We start from the raw sequence: 17,656 nt of genomic DNA on the forward strand, positions 1-17,656 counted from the left end.
AGCTTTTATAGACACCAGTTTCTCAAATATCATATTTTAACTATTGAAAGAGTTTATACTTCATATTCCTCTTTATTTTAAAGAGGTGCTCATTAAAGTAACCTTGGGGGAAATTGTAAGATTATGATAATTACATGAAGCTAGGATAAATTTCCACTAACATCTCTTTTATAAATTGGGGTTCAGTTAAAGTAGAGTCCATTTGACTACAATTTGGCCCTTGTTGAAAAAATTCTTTGTGATTTTTATTTCTAGTGTTTGTCCCAAGTGATCCCAGACATTAGGTTTTGACTTTATATTATAGGTCAAATTGCCAAGCTAAGGGTCAGAAAAAGCATGTGACGTGGTCTTCTCTTTCCCAATCCTATTTCTAGATGCCAGGGGTATTAAAGGATCAAGTTCCAAACTTCCTGTTCCCTCCTCAACTAAGTCTCATTGGAGGGACAAAACTTAGTTTCCTAAATTGGCTTACATGCACAATATTGTATTTTAGCCATTTTTAACTCATATCCATGACACTGTTCTTAGTTCACTTTTAAAGACTTCAATTCTTACCCAAAGTGGATTTTTTTAAAGGCTAATCCTCTCTTTTTAGATGATTCATAACATTTCTATAATAAATTAGATAAAGGAGTGTCAACATCTAAGGAACTTCTACATATCTGATCATTTACCATGATCATAGACAAAAACATTAGTTTTATTCTAAAACCACTTTTACATTTTAAAACCTACAGAGATCTACTGCTTCATTTAATGTTGATTCAGATTGTACTGAACAAGGAAGCCAATCTTCCATGGGTTGAAATGCATTAAATTGAACATGTGGGGAGATGCAACACCACTTTTGGGCCACAAGGGTGATGCAGTAACTGACAAGGAAACTGACGTGGGAAACCAGAACAATGGGAGGATTATGGTTCTGAGCTCTGTTTTCTTTTTTTCTTTCTTTTTTTTTTTTGAGAGAGTGTCTCATTTTGTTGCCCGGACTAGAGTGAGTGCTCTGGCATCAGCCTAGCTCACAGCAACATCAAACTCCTGGGCTCAAGTGACCCTCTTGCCTCAGCCTCCCAAGTAGCGGGGACTACAGGCATGCGCCACCACGCCCAGCTAATTTTGTTTGTTTGTTTCTATTTTTAGTTGACTGGTTAACCTTTTTTTTCTATTTTTAGTAGAGACGGGGTCTCCCTCTTGTTCAGGCTGGTCTTGAACTCCTAACCTCAAGTGATCCTCCTGCCTCAGCCTCCCAGAGTGCTAGGATTGCAGGTGTGAGTCACCGCGCCCAGCCTCTGAGCTCTGTTTTCCTACGGTGGATTTATTTGCTAACTCTCAGCATGCTCACTGTCAGGAAGTCTGATGTTTTGCTTGGTAGCTAATCACTATATTGCTAATTCTTGGGGTCAATCCCAAATATTTTTATTACTAGTGGGGGAGTGTTACTCAGAATCTAGTTATAACCTGACACATTAAACAAAATGCATAAGAAAAGAGTAACGAACATCTCTTAATTTGTAGCCACAACAATTTGTCATAAATTGACATTATGTAGATGCTGAAGTGAAAAAAAATGAAAAAAATTAAGAATAGAAAATGCAATCTTTAATAAGGAATACTTTTTATTTCCCCACATTTCAATTTTTATTTATTTTATTTGTTTATTATTTTTTGAGACAGGGTCTCGCTCTGTCACCCAGGCTGAAATGCAGTGGCATAATCATAGCTCACTGAAGCCTTGAACTCCTGGGCTCAAGCTATCCTCCTGCCTCAGCCTCCAGAATAGCTAGGAATATAGGTGTGCACCTCCATACCCAGCTAACTTTTTACAAAATTGTTTGTAAATAATATTACATAGTTACAACTAAAAACTATCCCTCCAAAATCCACTGCAATCACTAAATTTTGGGATACATGTTTAGACTTTGAAAGTTACTGGAGCATTGATTTTTAACTATTTTGTACATTAATAATATAATTGAACCATTGGGATAAATAGGATCTTTTTTGTGTGTGTGCTAGTGTAGGTTTATTGTAAGAAGAATAATTTCCTGTTAGAAAATTATGATATTTGGTCAACACTGAAGGCATGTGTAGTAGGGTTTTCTGAGTCCAAGAGACCAGCAGCCAAACAACACTGTGACCAACTGTGCAGAAGGTAGCACTAGACACAACCCCTTAACAAGCTACATAAACTGGCTAATCAATGAAATTCATTTTGATTCACTTGCATTAATATGGAGGCTAATTTGATTCTGTGCTAGATAAATATAAAGGGAAATAAATATTTGTCAACAATTTTGAAATTAGGGAGTTTTGCCCCAATGTAGAAATCTAACCAATGATCACTGTCTGATATTGTTTTTTAGTTCTGGGCTTCCATGTGCATTGCCTCATTTTCACCATCCTTTATCACTGTGATGCTGCCTCTGGTCATGAAAACAAGAAAGAGAAAATTCCCTTAGGGCAAAGGCATCCCTCAGAGTCTGTGTTTAAGGGTGGCCTGAGAAACCTATTATTTTGATAATATTCTTCACGTGAATGTGTCTTTATAAAGCCATAGATTTATATTTAGAATCCTACAGATTTAAAGCTTAGAACATGAAATCATTTCCCCCATTCTATGAGAGTCTTTTTTTTTTCCTCCTGTAATTAAAAGCCAGGTCATTATCTTTGTTCAAGTGACTATTGCAAACAAGTTATTAGGAATCTAATCAGCTGTGGTTCTCTGTGATACTTTACTAAGCTGAAGTTACGTGGGCAGCATTCAGGTGTTGGACAGGAATAATGACTATTTCAACCCCAAGAGAAGGAAGTGGGTGCAATAATCTGGAACTTGATTCCTCACTGTATTTCATCTCCAGAGTGAAGATATTTTGTGAACCTCCAAGTCATCAAATTAAACTCATCCATTACAAGAGATTAATGTATGTGTGCAGTTCAGTGTATTAATGCATCTACTGACATACATTTCATGCTTATTAATTTCATGTTTCATACTATCTCTCAAATCTCTCATCTCTTGCCTAGAGTGGTGCAACCTCACTCTGATCTTTCCTGTTGGCCTCTTCCCATCAGTCTTCTTCCATAGTGAAGATGATCTTTTAAAATGCAGATGAAAATGCAAACATTTGAATGGCTTCTCATTTCTTAACAAGAAATAAAAGGTCTTCACAATATGGAGCCTGGTTTTCCTCACTTGCACTCCATGCTTCAATAGAAGTTTACAGTTTTCTGCAATCACCAACCGTCATCTTTCTCATGCGCTGCTCCCCTGTTTATATGATCTCATACACCCTGGTTTATGTCACACTCCATATTTCCTATCCTACCATACTATACTTACCTGGAAGCTGCAACGATTAAGCACATGGGCACTGGATGTAACTTCCTAAATTGGAACCTGACTTTTCTAATAACTATGTGACACTGGGCAAGTTACATAAGTTTCTTATACTTTCCTCCTCTGTAAATGGAGTTTAATAACAGTATACAACCCAGATTGTTCTCAGGATTACATGAAATAATTCATGTCTAATACTTAGTACAACCTATAGCATGTAGTATATTCTCAACAAATGTTAGCAATTTTATTAATATTACTAGCACCACCATCACCAATGGGCTGGACTGGTGTCTCTACCAATTATAGCCTTTCTAAACCCAGGCATACTTCCCAGGACCCAATAAGCATTCAATACATACTTATCAAAAAAATTACATACATTCCTAATGTCTGCCAATGGTAATATATGTATACTCCTAAAAGACATGATCTATTTCTTTATATCCTGCATTTTCCACCTATTTGCTCAAGAAGTCTTCACTCATTAAATATATTTAGTGAAGTGATAAATGCATTGTGAAGACAATAAATATTAGCAAAAGGCAATCACAGATTCCCTTATTGCTTATAAACAGGATATGATTCTTCTTTCCTAACCAATGTCTTGGATTTCCCTTTCTCTGGATTTAACCATTGACCCTATGCATGTCTGCTGGTTAACAACTCTGTATGAATTCTGGTAATACTTAGAAAATATATATTATATTGATTAATTAGTCTTACATTAATTCTATTAATTATTGTACCATCAAAATTGTCTACTTATTATTTACTAATATTTTCCAGAATATTAGTATTCTTCCAGTCAGAAGAATAGTTTTGAAACCCTAATAGAATTGTCAAAATGACAAGCAATTTATTCTTCCTATCACACATAGTTTAAAAAATATGCATCCACTTCTTTGAGTCACTTTGCTTAAAAACTCAATCCTTTGACTATCTTTCTCCTATCTTCATTATTAAAGAGAACTAGTGCTATACAGCATGGCTGCCTGGCTTCCCAAGGGGGCTGGCTTCCTTGTCAAGACATCAGACTCTAAGTGCAAAGAGGACAGGGACCCTGGTATGTCCCTAGTTGGGGTAGCACAGTGCTTGGCACATAGCAGTGCTTCATAGTTTTGTTTTTTTTTTCCCTTCAACAAATGAATGAATAAACAAATGGTAGCACCTGATTCATTTTAAGTCCTAAATACTTGTCTTTATTCTAACGTACACTCTTGGTTTTTGACACTATGAAATAAAACTAACTTTCTATCCTTGGATTCAAGGGTAGCTATTCTGCTCCTGAATGACTTTCTACAAGTTATCAAAGGAGGATTCTAAAAATAAGCTCTAATAGGGCCCGACGTTTTGTGTACTGTATTTCTTGCAGATCAGAAGAGTTAACTCTTGTATTTGTCATAGTCCTCCCTTTCATTCTATGAAAGTGACCCGTTACTATGATTTTTAACAGTAGCTTACAAGGTTTCCCTATTTTAGTAGGTATGATCTAGTCATTTTAAACAGATGTCTTTCATAGTTCTAACTGCAATGAGAAGACAGATCCACTATCAGAAACATAGATGTAGACTAAACAATCTGGGTGTTCAATAATGCTACGTCCTGTCCTGGACACTTTCACATACAGTGTTCATTCAATTCTCTTACCATCTTCATGAAAAAGAAATTATTATTCCCATTTCACTGATAAGTCTGAGAGACCAGGTGATCCAATCACTGGTTCTGTTGCACAACATGTTAAGTAACAGAATTCAAAACTCTATTTTCTGATTCAAAATCCAGGGCTCTTTCCACGATACCAAATTCGAATCACATAGGTTAATACATGTCTAGCTCCCTGTATCCATAATTCAGCAATCACAATCTTGGTCCCAGCATTTATATTTTGAATGCATTTTGTTGGTAGAGAAGAACTCAGGCGGCCCAAATTACTTCACTATGAATATAGACTCCACCATACTAAAATGGATTCATGATTAAAACGAAACTGGATTAAGTAAGTATATCGATTGTAAAGCGATCAAGTAGCAAAAATAAACTGAAGGGAGAATGTGCTCCTTCTTGACTACAGATTTGCATTTTTCTACATAAAATTCACTGTTCTGTGTTAAGTGTGTTCATTCCTGCAATGATCACATTTATTTTGCCTTCTAAGTACCTTTAACTACTAAGCACAGAGCACCACTGTGAAGTCTATTGACACCGAGAACGAAGCACCTGATTGAAGACACTAATTAACGTTGCAGTTATATTTTCCCTGCTCCCTTTCATTACCTTACATGGAGGAAGAATTGCACACCTGAGGGCTAATGCAGTATGTTAAATACTGATCGATCCCCGCACGGCTGCTTGGTTCTACACAGGCAGAATCTGCACAAAATTACCCCGGAAAGGCCACTGCTGACCTATTGATCTTTCTCACTTTATTCACCGTTGGCAACGCTTCGGTGACAAGTGAAAAGCTTTAGAAAACTGCCACAGTCAGCAGGGATTTGAAAAACCCAACATTTATGTTCTTGTTCCCCTGTAACAGAGAAGCGCTTCTTTTTAACAAAACAGATAAATACTTTTACGTGAAAAAAAAGGGCAAACAGACTAGTTTCAACAATGGATTCTCTTATCCTACACACACACTCTTTCTCTGACACACACATATATATATAATAAATTATTAACTATTGACACTCTCCCTTTAGGAAAATTTGAATGGCAGGGTAACAATAGCTGCAGCCTCGAAGCCAGTAATCACGTAGGCAAGTTCTCAGCATAATTTATAGAAATAACCTCTGGATATCTATTGATGCTTTCAACATCAGTTATTTGATTATTGTTAGACAGTCCTGAGGAAATCTTCCCGTGACCATGCCAAGTTTTTGTTTCACAGCCTGAGAGCTGAAAGACAAGGGGTTACCAGTATGTGAAAAAAGGGAAAGGAAGGCAGGCAGAGAGGAGCCCCGTGGAAAACCACTGAACAGACTGCAGAGGAGATGGGCAACAGCTGGGGCGAGATCCGATCCTGGCGGCGGCAGCAGAGCTAAATTGAATATTCCCCTCACTCCATCTATCTTAAGGCAAAAAAGCAATCGAGTTGAAGGGGCACATTTTCAGCACTGCACAGGGAATTAGCCATGAAATTCTCATTAAAGATAATGGGACTTTCTATTACCACTCTCAATACATTCTCTGAAAACTCTCAGCATTTATCTTTAAGCCTAGGCTTAAAAATCAACCGCCAGGCGAAAACATTCCACATCCCTCATTACTTTCTAGTCAAGCACACAGAGGTGTGTTTGCCTTTGACAGTTTCATCGTGGAGGTTCGCGCAGAGGCGATCACGGACCTTTTGGGGCTGGGTCATGGAGCACATAGGTACTCAAGGGGGTATTTGCGGTGCTGAGAATATGCATGAATATGAAACAGCCGTGTGTAAGTCAGGACCTTAAATACCACAGCCAGCAGGTTTGCATCTGCTTCTCCACATTTTAGATTCTTCAGCCTGGATTCTCTCACCATTTTATTTCATTTCTATTTTGCCTTTTGGGATTTCACTGAATAGGTTGGGTACCTCTCCCAGCTACCTGGGAAGTCCCTCAACACTGAAGTTCCTTAATGCTACCTCCCTATGGCTTTGCCAATGTGCCATCTGACTTCTGTCCTTGCTCCTCATGGGTTTCCCGATGACATAAATCTTACAGAGGTGTCTAGCACGTGGCTTTCCCCTGTCACCCCTGACTCTAGTTCTTTGACATCATACTGTAATTGTTTCTTCTTTGACCTGTTTATCCCAGACGCAGGACAGAACTTTGTGCGCTTTCAGACCTTTCAAGTTGATCCTCTGTGTTTTATGCTGAGCGTCCTCCTTATTAGGGAACACAGAGGATGAGGATGTGGAGCACTGGGGGATACTAATACTCTGTCTGTGCTCCCTGGGGATCTTTCCTCTTTTCTCAGCTCCTACAGCTGGCAGCTGATTATTCTCTTCCAACCCTTCCACACTGTCTCCTGGAATACCTCTTCCCTGCTCCTGACACCCAAAGGATATTCCCTGAAAATTCTTAGTCATGTTTTAATCCCAGCTCTAACACCTCTCCCTAACGCCTTCTCTCACATGCTCACCTTTCTCTCTGTACTACTTAATCACCCCACATCTGTTTTTCCATAGCCCCCAATCTTTCATTCCTGCTGACTGAATCCATCAAAGGACATCTAAAATTCAACATGTAACAATGTAACAGGTTAATTCAACACCCTTCCCCACAAGCCCCTCAAAGAAAAATGCAGATTTTCTTCCTAGGGCCCGCCCCCCACCCTGGCACCTTGCTGTGCTTGGTCAGCCAGAATCATCAATACCCCACTGTGATCGCTGATTGGGGGTGTCAGCTCAAACTCGGATTAAGAGATACCCACATAGCTGGTAAAGCATTAATTATTCTCAATACTTCAGTAAGTACTGAGCCTGTCCTTCCACTGAAAGGGAGATTCAGGTGGTCTGGCATCCGATTAGGATGACTGGGCTCCCCTGGCTGTGTCTGTGAGGGTGTTTCTGAAGGAGATTTGAGTTGGTCGACTGAGTGGGGAAGATCTGCCCCCAGTGTGGGTGGGCACCATCCAGTAGGCTGGGGCTCTGGATGGAACAAAAAGTTGGAGGAAGGGCGAATTTCATGCTCTCTCTTTCCAAGCCAGGACAGCCTTCTTCCCCTACCCTTGGACGTCAGAAATCCAGGTTCTCTGGCCTTTGGACTCCAAGACTCATACCAGTGACCCTCCAGGTTCTTAGGCCTTTGGGCCTTGAAGGAAGGCAGGAAATTTTACCCCAAAATATGACTCCTTGGTATAAAGAATATTTTGAATTAAAGCCCCTAAGAGATCAACAGGCATCGGAAGGGGTTTTCCCTCTATCTCCATAAAGACCAGAGGGACTCATCCAGAACAATCGTCTTTCCTGCCCCTCCCTGTTATCTTATTATCTATTGCAGGAAAGAACAAGAATGCAACTAGAACAGGCCCAACCCATTTTCAAAATAATGCCATGTTTCAAGTTACTTTAATTTCCAAAGACAATTTATAAGTCAATCTGTTTTTTCCCATCCGTTCATTCTTTCAAGCATCTAGTCAATCTCCCTGTAATCTTTTATCACAACAGAATTTCCCATATTCCCCATCTCCCCTTTGAAATGAACATATGTAAGTATTTCAGTTTCATTGGGATATTGGGCAATCACTCTGTGATTCTCCCTGTGTGCATGGAAACAATAAAATTTGCATGGCTTTTCTCTTATTAATCTACTTTATTGTGAGTTGATTTTCCAGTGAACCTTCCAAGGGCAGAGGGAGGGAAATATTTCCCTTTCCTCTCTTACTAGGAGTTTCATACCATTGGCTTCCTTGGTTCTCAGGCCTTATGACTTGTACTGAGCCAAGCTACTGGCTTACCCAGTTCTCCAGCTGGTCTCCTGTGGACTTTCTCAGCCTCCACAATCGAGTGAGGCAATTTTCCTAATAAATCCCTTTTTATCTCTCTCTCTCTCTATATATATGTATATATATCCTATATATATATATCTGTTGCCCACTGTTTAATACCTTTCATGTCTATCCTTTCCCTTCTCACCTTGGTGCCAGTGCCTTACTTTGAGGTCTCATCATCTGGTGTACTATTGTAAAATCCTGCTGTTTCCCTGCCTCCATCCTCATCCAATTATAGACCATGATAGTTATCTTTATTTTTAAAATATTTTTAAAAAATCTAATCATGTTATTCTTTTGCTGAAAACCCTTCATTGGCTCCCTATGGCCTCCAGGAGAGACTCCCAAATCCTTCACCCAGTGGGCAGGGTCTTCCGTTCTCCATCCCTGTTTAATGTCGCTGGGCTCAGATCACTAACTGGCCTCACTAGTTAGTGCTGCTTCACTCACACAGCTCGCCACCTCCTGTGACCTCCAGCTGCGCAGCTACTTCACGCCTTCCTTCTGTCTTCTCATGCTATTCCTTTGCACGGAACCATCCTTCTCCATTCCCAGGGCCTGGTGAATGCTATTCATGCTTTAAAACCTATAGTAGCTGTTACCTGACTCCCCTCCTAGGGGTTTAAATCTCACTCCTCTGTATCCCTCCTGAGTATGCTGGATGACTTGTTGCAAATTCAAGATTAACATCACAAAGGCAGAAATTGCTGCCTCCCTCCTTCAACTTCCTCCATACTAGCTGCTCTCCTGCTCCAGGTTCACATACAAAAACTGGCAATTCTTAACGTGCAGAAAAAGAGAAACATTTATATTGATGAGATACCCTATATTTCTTCCCTTCATTTGGAAGATGGAAAATTTGGTTTACATCAATTATTAGAGTAAGTGATAAAATCCCTAAACTTGAAGCCCTCAGGAATATATCCCAGGTTGACTGGAATTTTACTTTATTTTCAATAGAACTTTGAAGATTTAGGAAAGACAATTTAATTTCAGTTTATTTAAAATAAATATCGAAGAACCATGCCCTGTTTAATAGTTCTTAAAATAGATTCTATATTTATCACTGTTAAATAGCTAAACACAAGTAAAATGTAGTAACATAAATTCTTAAATTTTACTAATATGCTTAAATAGTACAATTGGGTTTGGAAAATAAAGAGGAACTATAACTAATAATTATATAGTCATATGTTTAATGTATCGTATTACCTACTTTTCCTATTTTAATGAAGAAGATAATGGAGAAAGGTAAAAGAATGAAACTTCTATCATATTTGAAATATTTGATTTCTTCCTATAATTTTAATATAATAATGTATTTATATTATCTGTCTGGTTTTCTAAATTAGAATAAATTTTAATGTCTATTTGCCTATTTTACAATCTAGTAAAATATAAAATTCTGAATGTACTTCTAATGAAGGGGAATATATGAATACTTCAGATTTACACTTATGAAAAGGCAGTGTTACCAATCCATCATGCGTAGGATATATTTATTCTCTCTCTCAGAGCCCCATTATTGCTGTACGTTATTTTTTCCCTTCCAAAGATTAAAGCATAATTTTAGAACTTCTCCTTATTGAGAATGTACAATCTCCCTGGATCATGAACTAGCAGAAATCTTTCTTTTGTTTTATTTAGCCATTTTCCTGATGATTTAAAAATCAAATATCTCTTCTAATCCTACCATGTCTCTCAAAACGTTTTTGCATAAAAAATAAATGGATACATTTGAAACCCTGGATCTTGTCTTGAAGCATTTTATTTTTTTCTGTCCCATACATAGAATCTAACCTATATATAGAAATCCCCAGAGCAAACCTATTCCTTTTACTTAACATGTCTCCATTGCACAGTAGAGAAAAGATGCAGCTTCATCGTCCGCCCCATGGGGACTCTTTGATTACCTAAGTCAGGTTACCTTGAGTGTTCTACTTTTATGAGATTCTGCATTACCTAATCTGGGCCTATTTGTCAATTTGTCCTTTGATGTCATGGTAATGACAGAATAAAATATGACTAAGAAGGAGTCCTTTAAAAGTTCAAACAAAAGTGGTTTTTAAAATTGTTAATTGATAGTTACCTGAATAAGATTTTTTAATTGCTTGCATGAACTGAGAGTTATTACACTGTTCATCTTTATTTGAAATAAAAATGTTCCATTAATCAGATTGGTAATACAATTTTCTTTTTAGTTGTTTTTATATTTAAACTTATAAATTTCACTTCTTTAGCAATTGCTTATTACGACACTTTGGGTCCTGCACTGTGGTTATACGATGCGTTACAGCACTTCTGTTGGTCGGGGGAAGGGGAGGCGGGATGACCCTGGAAATTCAACCACCTTTGCAATATTGTTAAATGTGAAAATATAACTCAATTTCCAAATAGCCAATAAATAACTGCATTTTGGAAATAAACCCCTTTTAATTTAGTAACTACATATATATGCATGAATAGTTTATATGTAATATATATAAAGTTTTAGGATCTAAAAGGCTACATCTATGAAAAAGTTTTAGAAACTAAAAAGATATATATATATATTACATAAAACTTAATATATGTTAAAGCTAATCTCTACAATGTATTAAAGTGGCCTAACACTGGATTACACAGACTAGCTTGATGTTCACCATTGTCACATGTTTTAATGATGGTGACAGCACTTGACATAGACTGTTTCCCTCTCACACATGAGTAAGGGTCAACACACAGGATAGATATGATGCCAACTGGGGCTGAGTGTGGGTGACCCCCTGATGCACTGAGGTCCTTCTGATTGGTGGGTGCCGTTAACAAATCTCAATGGCTGGTGAAACATGAGGTATTTAGTTGAAAATCCGGGACCTCCGTTTCCCAGAAAAGATTCACTCGCACAACAAAGCACGAAGATAAAAGGTAATTCACACGTACAGATATCCAGTGTTTTGGTTCAAAGACATCACATGCTAGTCAGAGCCTGGGGCCTGCACTCAAACCACACACCTTCCCACACTGCCATTCCAGGATTCCGACACCACCAACAACCCATTATTAAAAAATACAGAGTGAAGATGCAATAGAGGTAAAGGCCTGAAAAAGAGCAAAATGTTTTATGAGCTGTCTCTTTAAAATCCACCCCCCATCTTTTGGGAATTAAAACCTGCATGCCTGCCTGAGGCCAGTAATCAGAGGGCAGAGGAATGTCCTTTGTTTCCAGTGTCTTCAGGAGATGGCTCTACAGAACAGAGGTCAGGAGAGCATCTTCCCAGGAGATGCTACAGTTGAACAGCAGTAGCCATAGGCTGAAAAGCCCCTTTTAAAAGCTCTGTATTTCTGCTAAAAGGGGAGGACGATGGTCCTTTAAGATGGGAGTCTGACATCTTCCTCATTTGCCAGCAAATTAATAAACTCCTCTTTCCTTTTCCTTAAACTGCTTGTCCTCATTCTTTGTTAGCCCACGGGGACTCTCTGGAATAAGTCCTTAGACCCATGTGTGATTCCAGATTTCTTGGCCTCACTAGAAATTTCTTTGACATATCCTTTATCTTTTCAGGTACCTTCTGAAAATTTCTACCCACTTGTTCCCACTGACTAAGGAGGCAGAAACTAATGTGATGGGAAGGAAATGTCATCTTTACTTTGGGACTCAGTAAAATTCATGCTTTAGGCTGGGTGTGGTGGCTCAACACCTGTATCCTAGTACTCTGGGAGGCTGAGGTGGGAGGATCGCTTGAGCCCAGGGGTTTGAGGTTGCAGTGAGCTACCATGATGCCACTGCACTCTACCTGGGGTGACAGAGTGAGACTCTGTCTTCCAAAAAAAAAAAATTCATGTTTTGTGTTTTATAACATTTGCAATACACTGATTTATATTGGTTAAAGAAAAACGGTTGGCTATTAAGCAGGGTAGGAATAAAGTACCAAAACAAATTAAAACATGGCATTAAATGGAAGGATGCTGCAGCGAGAAATAAAAGGGAAATTTAGAAATCCCTGTAGCAAGCTTTTTGATTGTCTGCAACAAATAACTGGCATGGGTACAAAAGAGAACTTGAAAAGCCACAGTGCTGATTCAATACCTTAAAAAGGTTCGATTTAGCAAAAAATAACTTTGCCTATAAAGCAGGTATATGTACAATATAAATATCATGACTCTTTGTAGGAAAGGAAATTCAAAAGATATCAAATACTTTTATTTTTTCATCAAAGAACTATATAAATTGACACACAACTGAAATATAACTGTACATCTAGCAAAGATGCCTAATATATAAATGGACTCAAATATGTTCTGCAGACAAGGAAAAGGTGAAAGTGGCACACAACTCTCTACCCCACTGGTTGTACTGTATATGAGGACAATCCTTTTGGGAACCTAAACAACAATATATCAAAGGTTTAAACTCTTCGATACAGTAATTTGACCTGAATATTTTTGTTTGGTTTGTTTTCTTTTAGGCTAATGAAAAATAAGACTGAAATTTCAACAGCAATATATAGAAAGATGCCCTCTGCAGGTATTATGTGCAATGGAGAAAAAAGAGAAATCACTAAGTGAATAGTTCAGTAAATTATGGCCTACCAACCGGATGAAATATTATGTAGCAAAAAAATAATAATAATAATGAGAAAGTCTGTGTGCACATTTTGAAAAAATTTGCTATGAGCATAAGGCAGATTATTAAACTATATGCTACTGTATGAATGTATCCTTCAAAATTCATATGTTGAAACTTAATTGCCAACGTGATAGTATTAAGAGGTAGGGCCTTTAGGAGGTGATAAAGTCATGAGACTGGAGCCCTCGTGAATGGATTATCAGCTGTATAAAAGAGATCCAAAGGAGCTGCCTCCCTCCTTTTTGCTCTTCTGCCATGTGAGGACACAGCGTTCAAGGTGCCACCTTGGAAGTAGAGACCAGGACCCTCACCAGACACCAAATCTGCTGGCACCATGAGTTTGAACTTCCCAGCCTCCAGGACTGTGAGAAAATAAATTTCTGTTCTTTATAAATTATCTAGTCTCAGGTATTTTCTTGCAGTAGCACAAATGAATTAAGATACTATATATACAAATAAAGCTATGTTCAATTGTGTGCTGTTTGATGGAAGTTATAAGAGATGATATAAAATGAAAATGAGAAAAGGTATGTCAGGATAGAAAGTTTTCCATTTATTAAACTACCTTTGAATCATGGTTATATTAATTAAAAGGCAAAATCCTGATCTTAAAAAGAGACCATTATATTCCTCTTCCACTATTCAACAGCAAGGAAGACATTAAACATAAGTGAATGGTTTAAGAGAGTATGTACAGAAAGTTCATCAGTGGACTTATAATTCACATAGAAGATTACCCTAGGAGAGAGAATAAAAACAGAACCAGGCTAAATGCTATGAGAAGATTTTAATAATTCATCCTGAATTCTATTCCTACCAGTCTCATATTCACTGTTGTAAATAGCTCTGCCGTCTTATTCAGGTTGGCATTAAAATACCTAGACATTAATGTTAATTAAATCTGCTTTTTCATTCCAAAAAAACACATTCTTACCTTTAATATCAGATATATGCAATATAATTCAATAGTTTTAAAAAATATCTTAGATCCTCTTCTTGCCCATCAACATCAGAAAAGGCAGGAAATGGACTATGTAATGTGGATACCTTATTATTGACTATTTTTCATCTTGATTTTAAAAGTAAATGATAAAAATAGCTTGTATAATATTTATTCTCATTCACACTGTGAATTTCTTCCCTCTGTCAGAACCTGAGGGTAAATCTTTGTGTTTAATGTTTCACGCAGGTGTGGATCTGCTTGGGTTCCTCTTGAGCTGTCTGAATTAGAATTACTAAAGGATTATTTTAGGAACAGCCTTCTGTGGGATTTTGGGTTCCAATATAAATTAGCACACATTTTATCATCATGAAAAATCTAAGCATAGCCTTCACTGAAAAATTAAAGATTATGTTAAATTCACCATTTTATTCTGCATAATAGAAAAACAGAATTGTAAAATCTTCACAGTTTTAACCTTAAATTCAACCCCTCTCATGGGACATTGGTAAATGCCTACACCTTGGTAAATGTCTCCTGAAGTGAATCAGCTAAAGCTATATTTATTTTGAACTATAGACATGGAAAAATCCAATGCATTTTGAAATTTCCATGGTCCTTGTGATTACAACACACCAATCAATGAATATGGCAATTATAAAATAGTCACAGGACATCAATCTGTTTCTCTTATACAGCATTAGTAAAATTCTAAAATTGCTCATGGAACATCTGAGAAAACAATTTGGACAACTTAGTCATGGTCTCTAGGACTAAACAGTAGATTTAACTGCATTAACTTTCAGCAGACTAATGTGGACTTGAGTATATGCTTATAGTTTCAAAGTCTGAAGTGTCCCCTTGGTTGATCTAGTGTATCCAGTCCTCTGATAACTATTTTGTCCCAGGGTAAGATAAAAGCACAAATAATCAAGGCAATGGCACCGTGTTGAGGCCACAAGGGACTCCCTGCTGTTCCTTGAACACATTAGGCATGCTCCCACCTGGGGACATTGTGCTGCTGGCCCCAAGGTCCCAATGCTCTTGCTCTGAGATATCTGCGTGACACACTCCCTTCTTCGTTTCCTACAGGTCTCTAATGAAATCCCCCCATCAGAAAGTGGAACACTTTCTCCTATCCTGTCACCTCTTACTCCTCTGACTTCTGTTCTTTTTTGTACTTATTCTACCTGCCACATTACATATTTGTTTACTTTATCATCCAATTCCCCCCATGCAATGCACACTATATGAAAGAAGGTACTTCATATTTTAAATGTTGCGCCCCCAGCAACTAGAACCCTGCTGGCACATAACTGGTGCTGAAATGCAGACTTTATTGAATGAATGAATAATCCATGAATAAATGAATGGGAATGGGCTGAATGAAGTTGGGTTTATCAGAAGGGAGACCACTTCTCTGATAGCAGACAGAAAAATATTGAAATATTTGATTCATTCAGTTGCCGATAATATTTTCAATTAAGCTCTTAATAAGCTTACAATAGAGTACAAAGTATACAGCAATTAAAGGGGGGAAATTCTGCAGATTTTATCAACCACAAAAATTTAATGGTCCCTTCAGAGAAATAGTCTTGCCACGTTTCGTAAGTAAGATCACGCTGTGTAGGGCTTGAAAACTAGAACTTGGCCACATCAAGTTGAAATGGAATTTCACAGAGCAGAGAGTCAGCTGCCTTGAATGGCCTTTCTTCCCTTTCTACCTCTATCACCTGATCCATCAAAACCCAATTCAAACATCACCTTCCCTATGGAAAGTTTCCAGATCTAACCATCTCAAAGATCTATTTGGCCCTCTGAATCTTATTCTGTTGCTGTAACTTTCCTAGGTCATTTACATTTTCTGGTACTTTAGGTTTTTTGTGTGCATTAATTTTTATCATTATGTTATCTTATTGTTTTTAATTCACTTTTTTTGTTCTGTTCTCTTTATGCTCTATGTCTCCAACATGAACATTTTATGATATTACACAGCCAGCAGCATCAACTGCAATTCTTCGCATGGATTAAGCACCGAGTAAATTTCAATAAAGTAAACACTATTCTCAAAATCGAACTGGGCTGGTACTAAGAAGAGACTATGTCTGGTGACAGAAGACAGGTTAAAATGAGAACTAAAATCCTGCCCTGTTATTCCCATACGTGTGGTTTCACTTCCTAGTGACAACGGAGAGGCAACAGAACAGGAGCATGTGATTATGAAGAGGGGCTTGATGTGGGGATTCCCACTCACATTTGGAGTTTGATGAGACTGATGTAGCTATATGAAATCGTACGCCTAACATGGCTGCCCCAGACAGTGCACACTTGCCAAGATAAGCCACCTGAATAGGATCCATCAAAGATTTCTCCTTACATTTTCAGGGAGGGCTCACTGTAAGTGAGGTCCTGAACCAAAATTTTGCTAGGAGTTGGAAAGCAGTTGCAAATCCAAAGCAGCGTCTATCTAGCTCACATTTGGGTTATAGGGACCTGAACTACTGAATAGTGGAATGTCTACCAGTTGCAGTGAAAACACCAGTTGTGTTGGGCTAGTTAGTCGTTGATTCAGCTCCTACTAAGCAAACTCCTACAGTGAATAAAATGGATGCACATTTTTGTAGCTTAAATGCAAATATGTTAATATAAATGCAAAGGTGACAAGATTCTGGGCCACAATAATATAAATGAAAGATTGAATTCATTTGTATGACTACATAGTCACTGTAATACGAGAACTAGACCCAGAATCTTATTCCAAATACATACGAGTCCTTCAAATGTTTCCAGTTTTCATTTTGTGTAGCCAAAATGCAAACAAGAATCACCAAATAAAATGCGGTATAACAAAGACGCGAGCGAGGTGGGAAGGGCACATACCGGTGGACGCCGCTGCTGCACATGATGATGTGACAGGCTCCCAGCCTATTGCACAGCTCCGAGGAAACTGACAGCAGCCCAACTCCAGAGGCGCTGCAGGCTGTGTTTGCGCAGGCAGCCGTGCGTTTGGATCTGATAAACGAGGCTACCAGCCGGTAAAGTTCATCCAAGGCATTGAGAGGCCTCATTAGCTGCGGAAAAAAGTGATGAACATATGAAGTTCAACATGTTTAGTAAAACATCTTTAGATGGGTTACAATGCATAGTTGTTATGCCTTTTAATGAAGGGTCTAAACTGTTACTTTGTTAGGGAAATAACAGAATTGGAGACTGCAAATATTCATAATTACTCATTGCTCAAGAATAATAGCAGGAAAACCAAATCAGGGAGGTAAGTAAATAATAAAGCACCAATAAACAT

General features: G+C 38.0%; 1 protein-coding gene across 2 annotated transcripts in view; it reads right to left on the minus strand.

Annotated features, from left to right (window-relative positions):
• Nucleotides 1-17,656, minus strand: part of PREX2 (phosphatidylinositol-3,4,5-trisphosphate dependent Rac exchange factor 2) — a 274,675-nt gene that overhangs the window by 23,579 nt on the left and 233,440 nt on the right. For both annotated transcript variants that reach the window (XM_045560617.1, XM_045560618.1), the window contains exon 37: nt 17,236-17,426. In XM_045560617.1, coding sequence (XP_045416573.1) covers nt 17,236-17,426 — 191 coding nt within the window. The remainder of the gene's footprint in view (nt 1-17,235; nt 17,427-17,656) is intronic.

Source organism: Lemur catta, chromosome 9, assembly GCF_020740605.2.
Source record: "Lemur catta isolate mLemCat1 chromosome 9, mLemCat1.pri, whole genome shotgun sequence".
In the NCBI taxonomy this organism is placed as follows: domain Eukaryota; kingdom Metazoa; phylum Chordata; class Mammalia; order Primates; family Lemuridae; genus Lemur; species Lemur catta.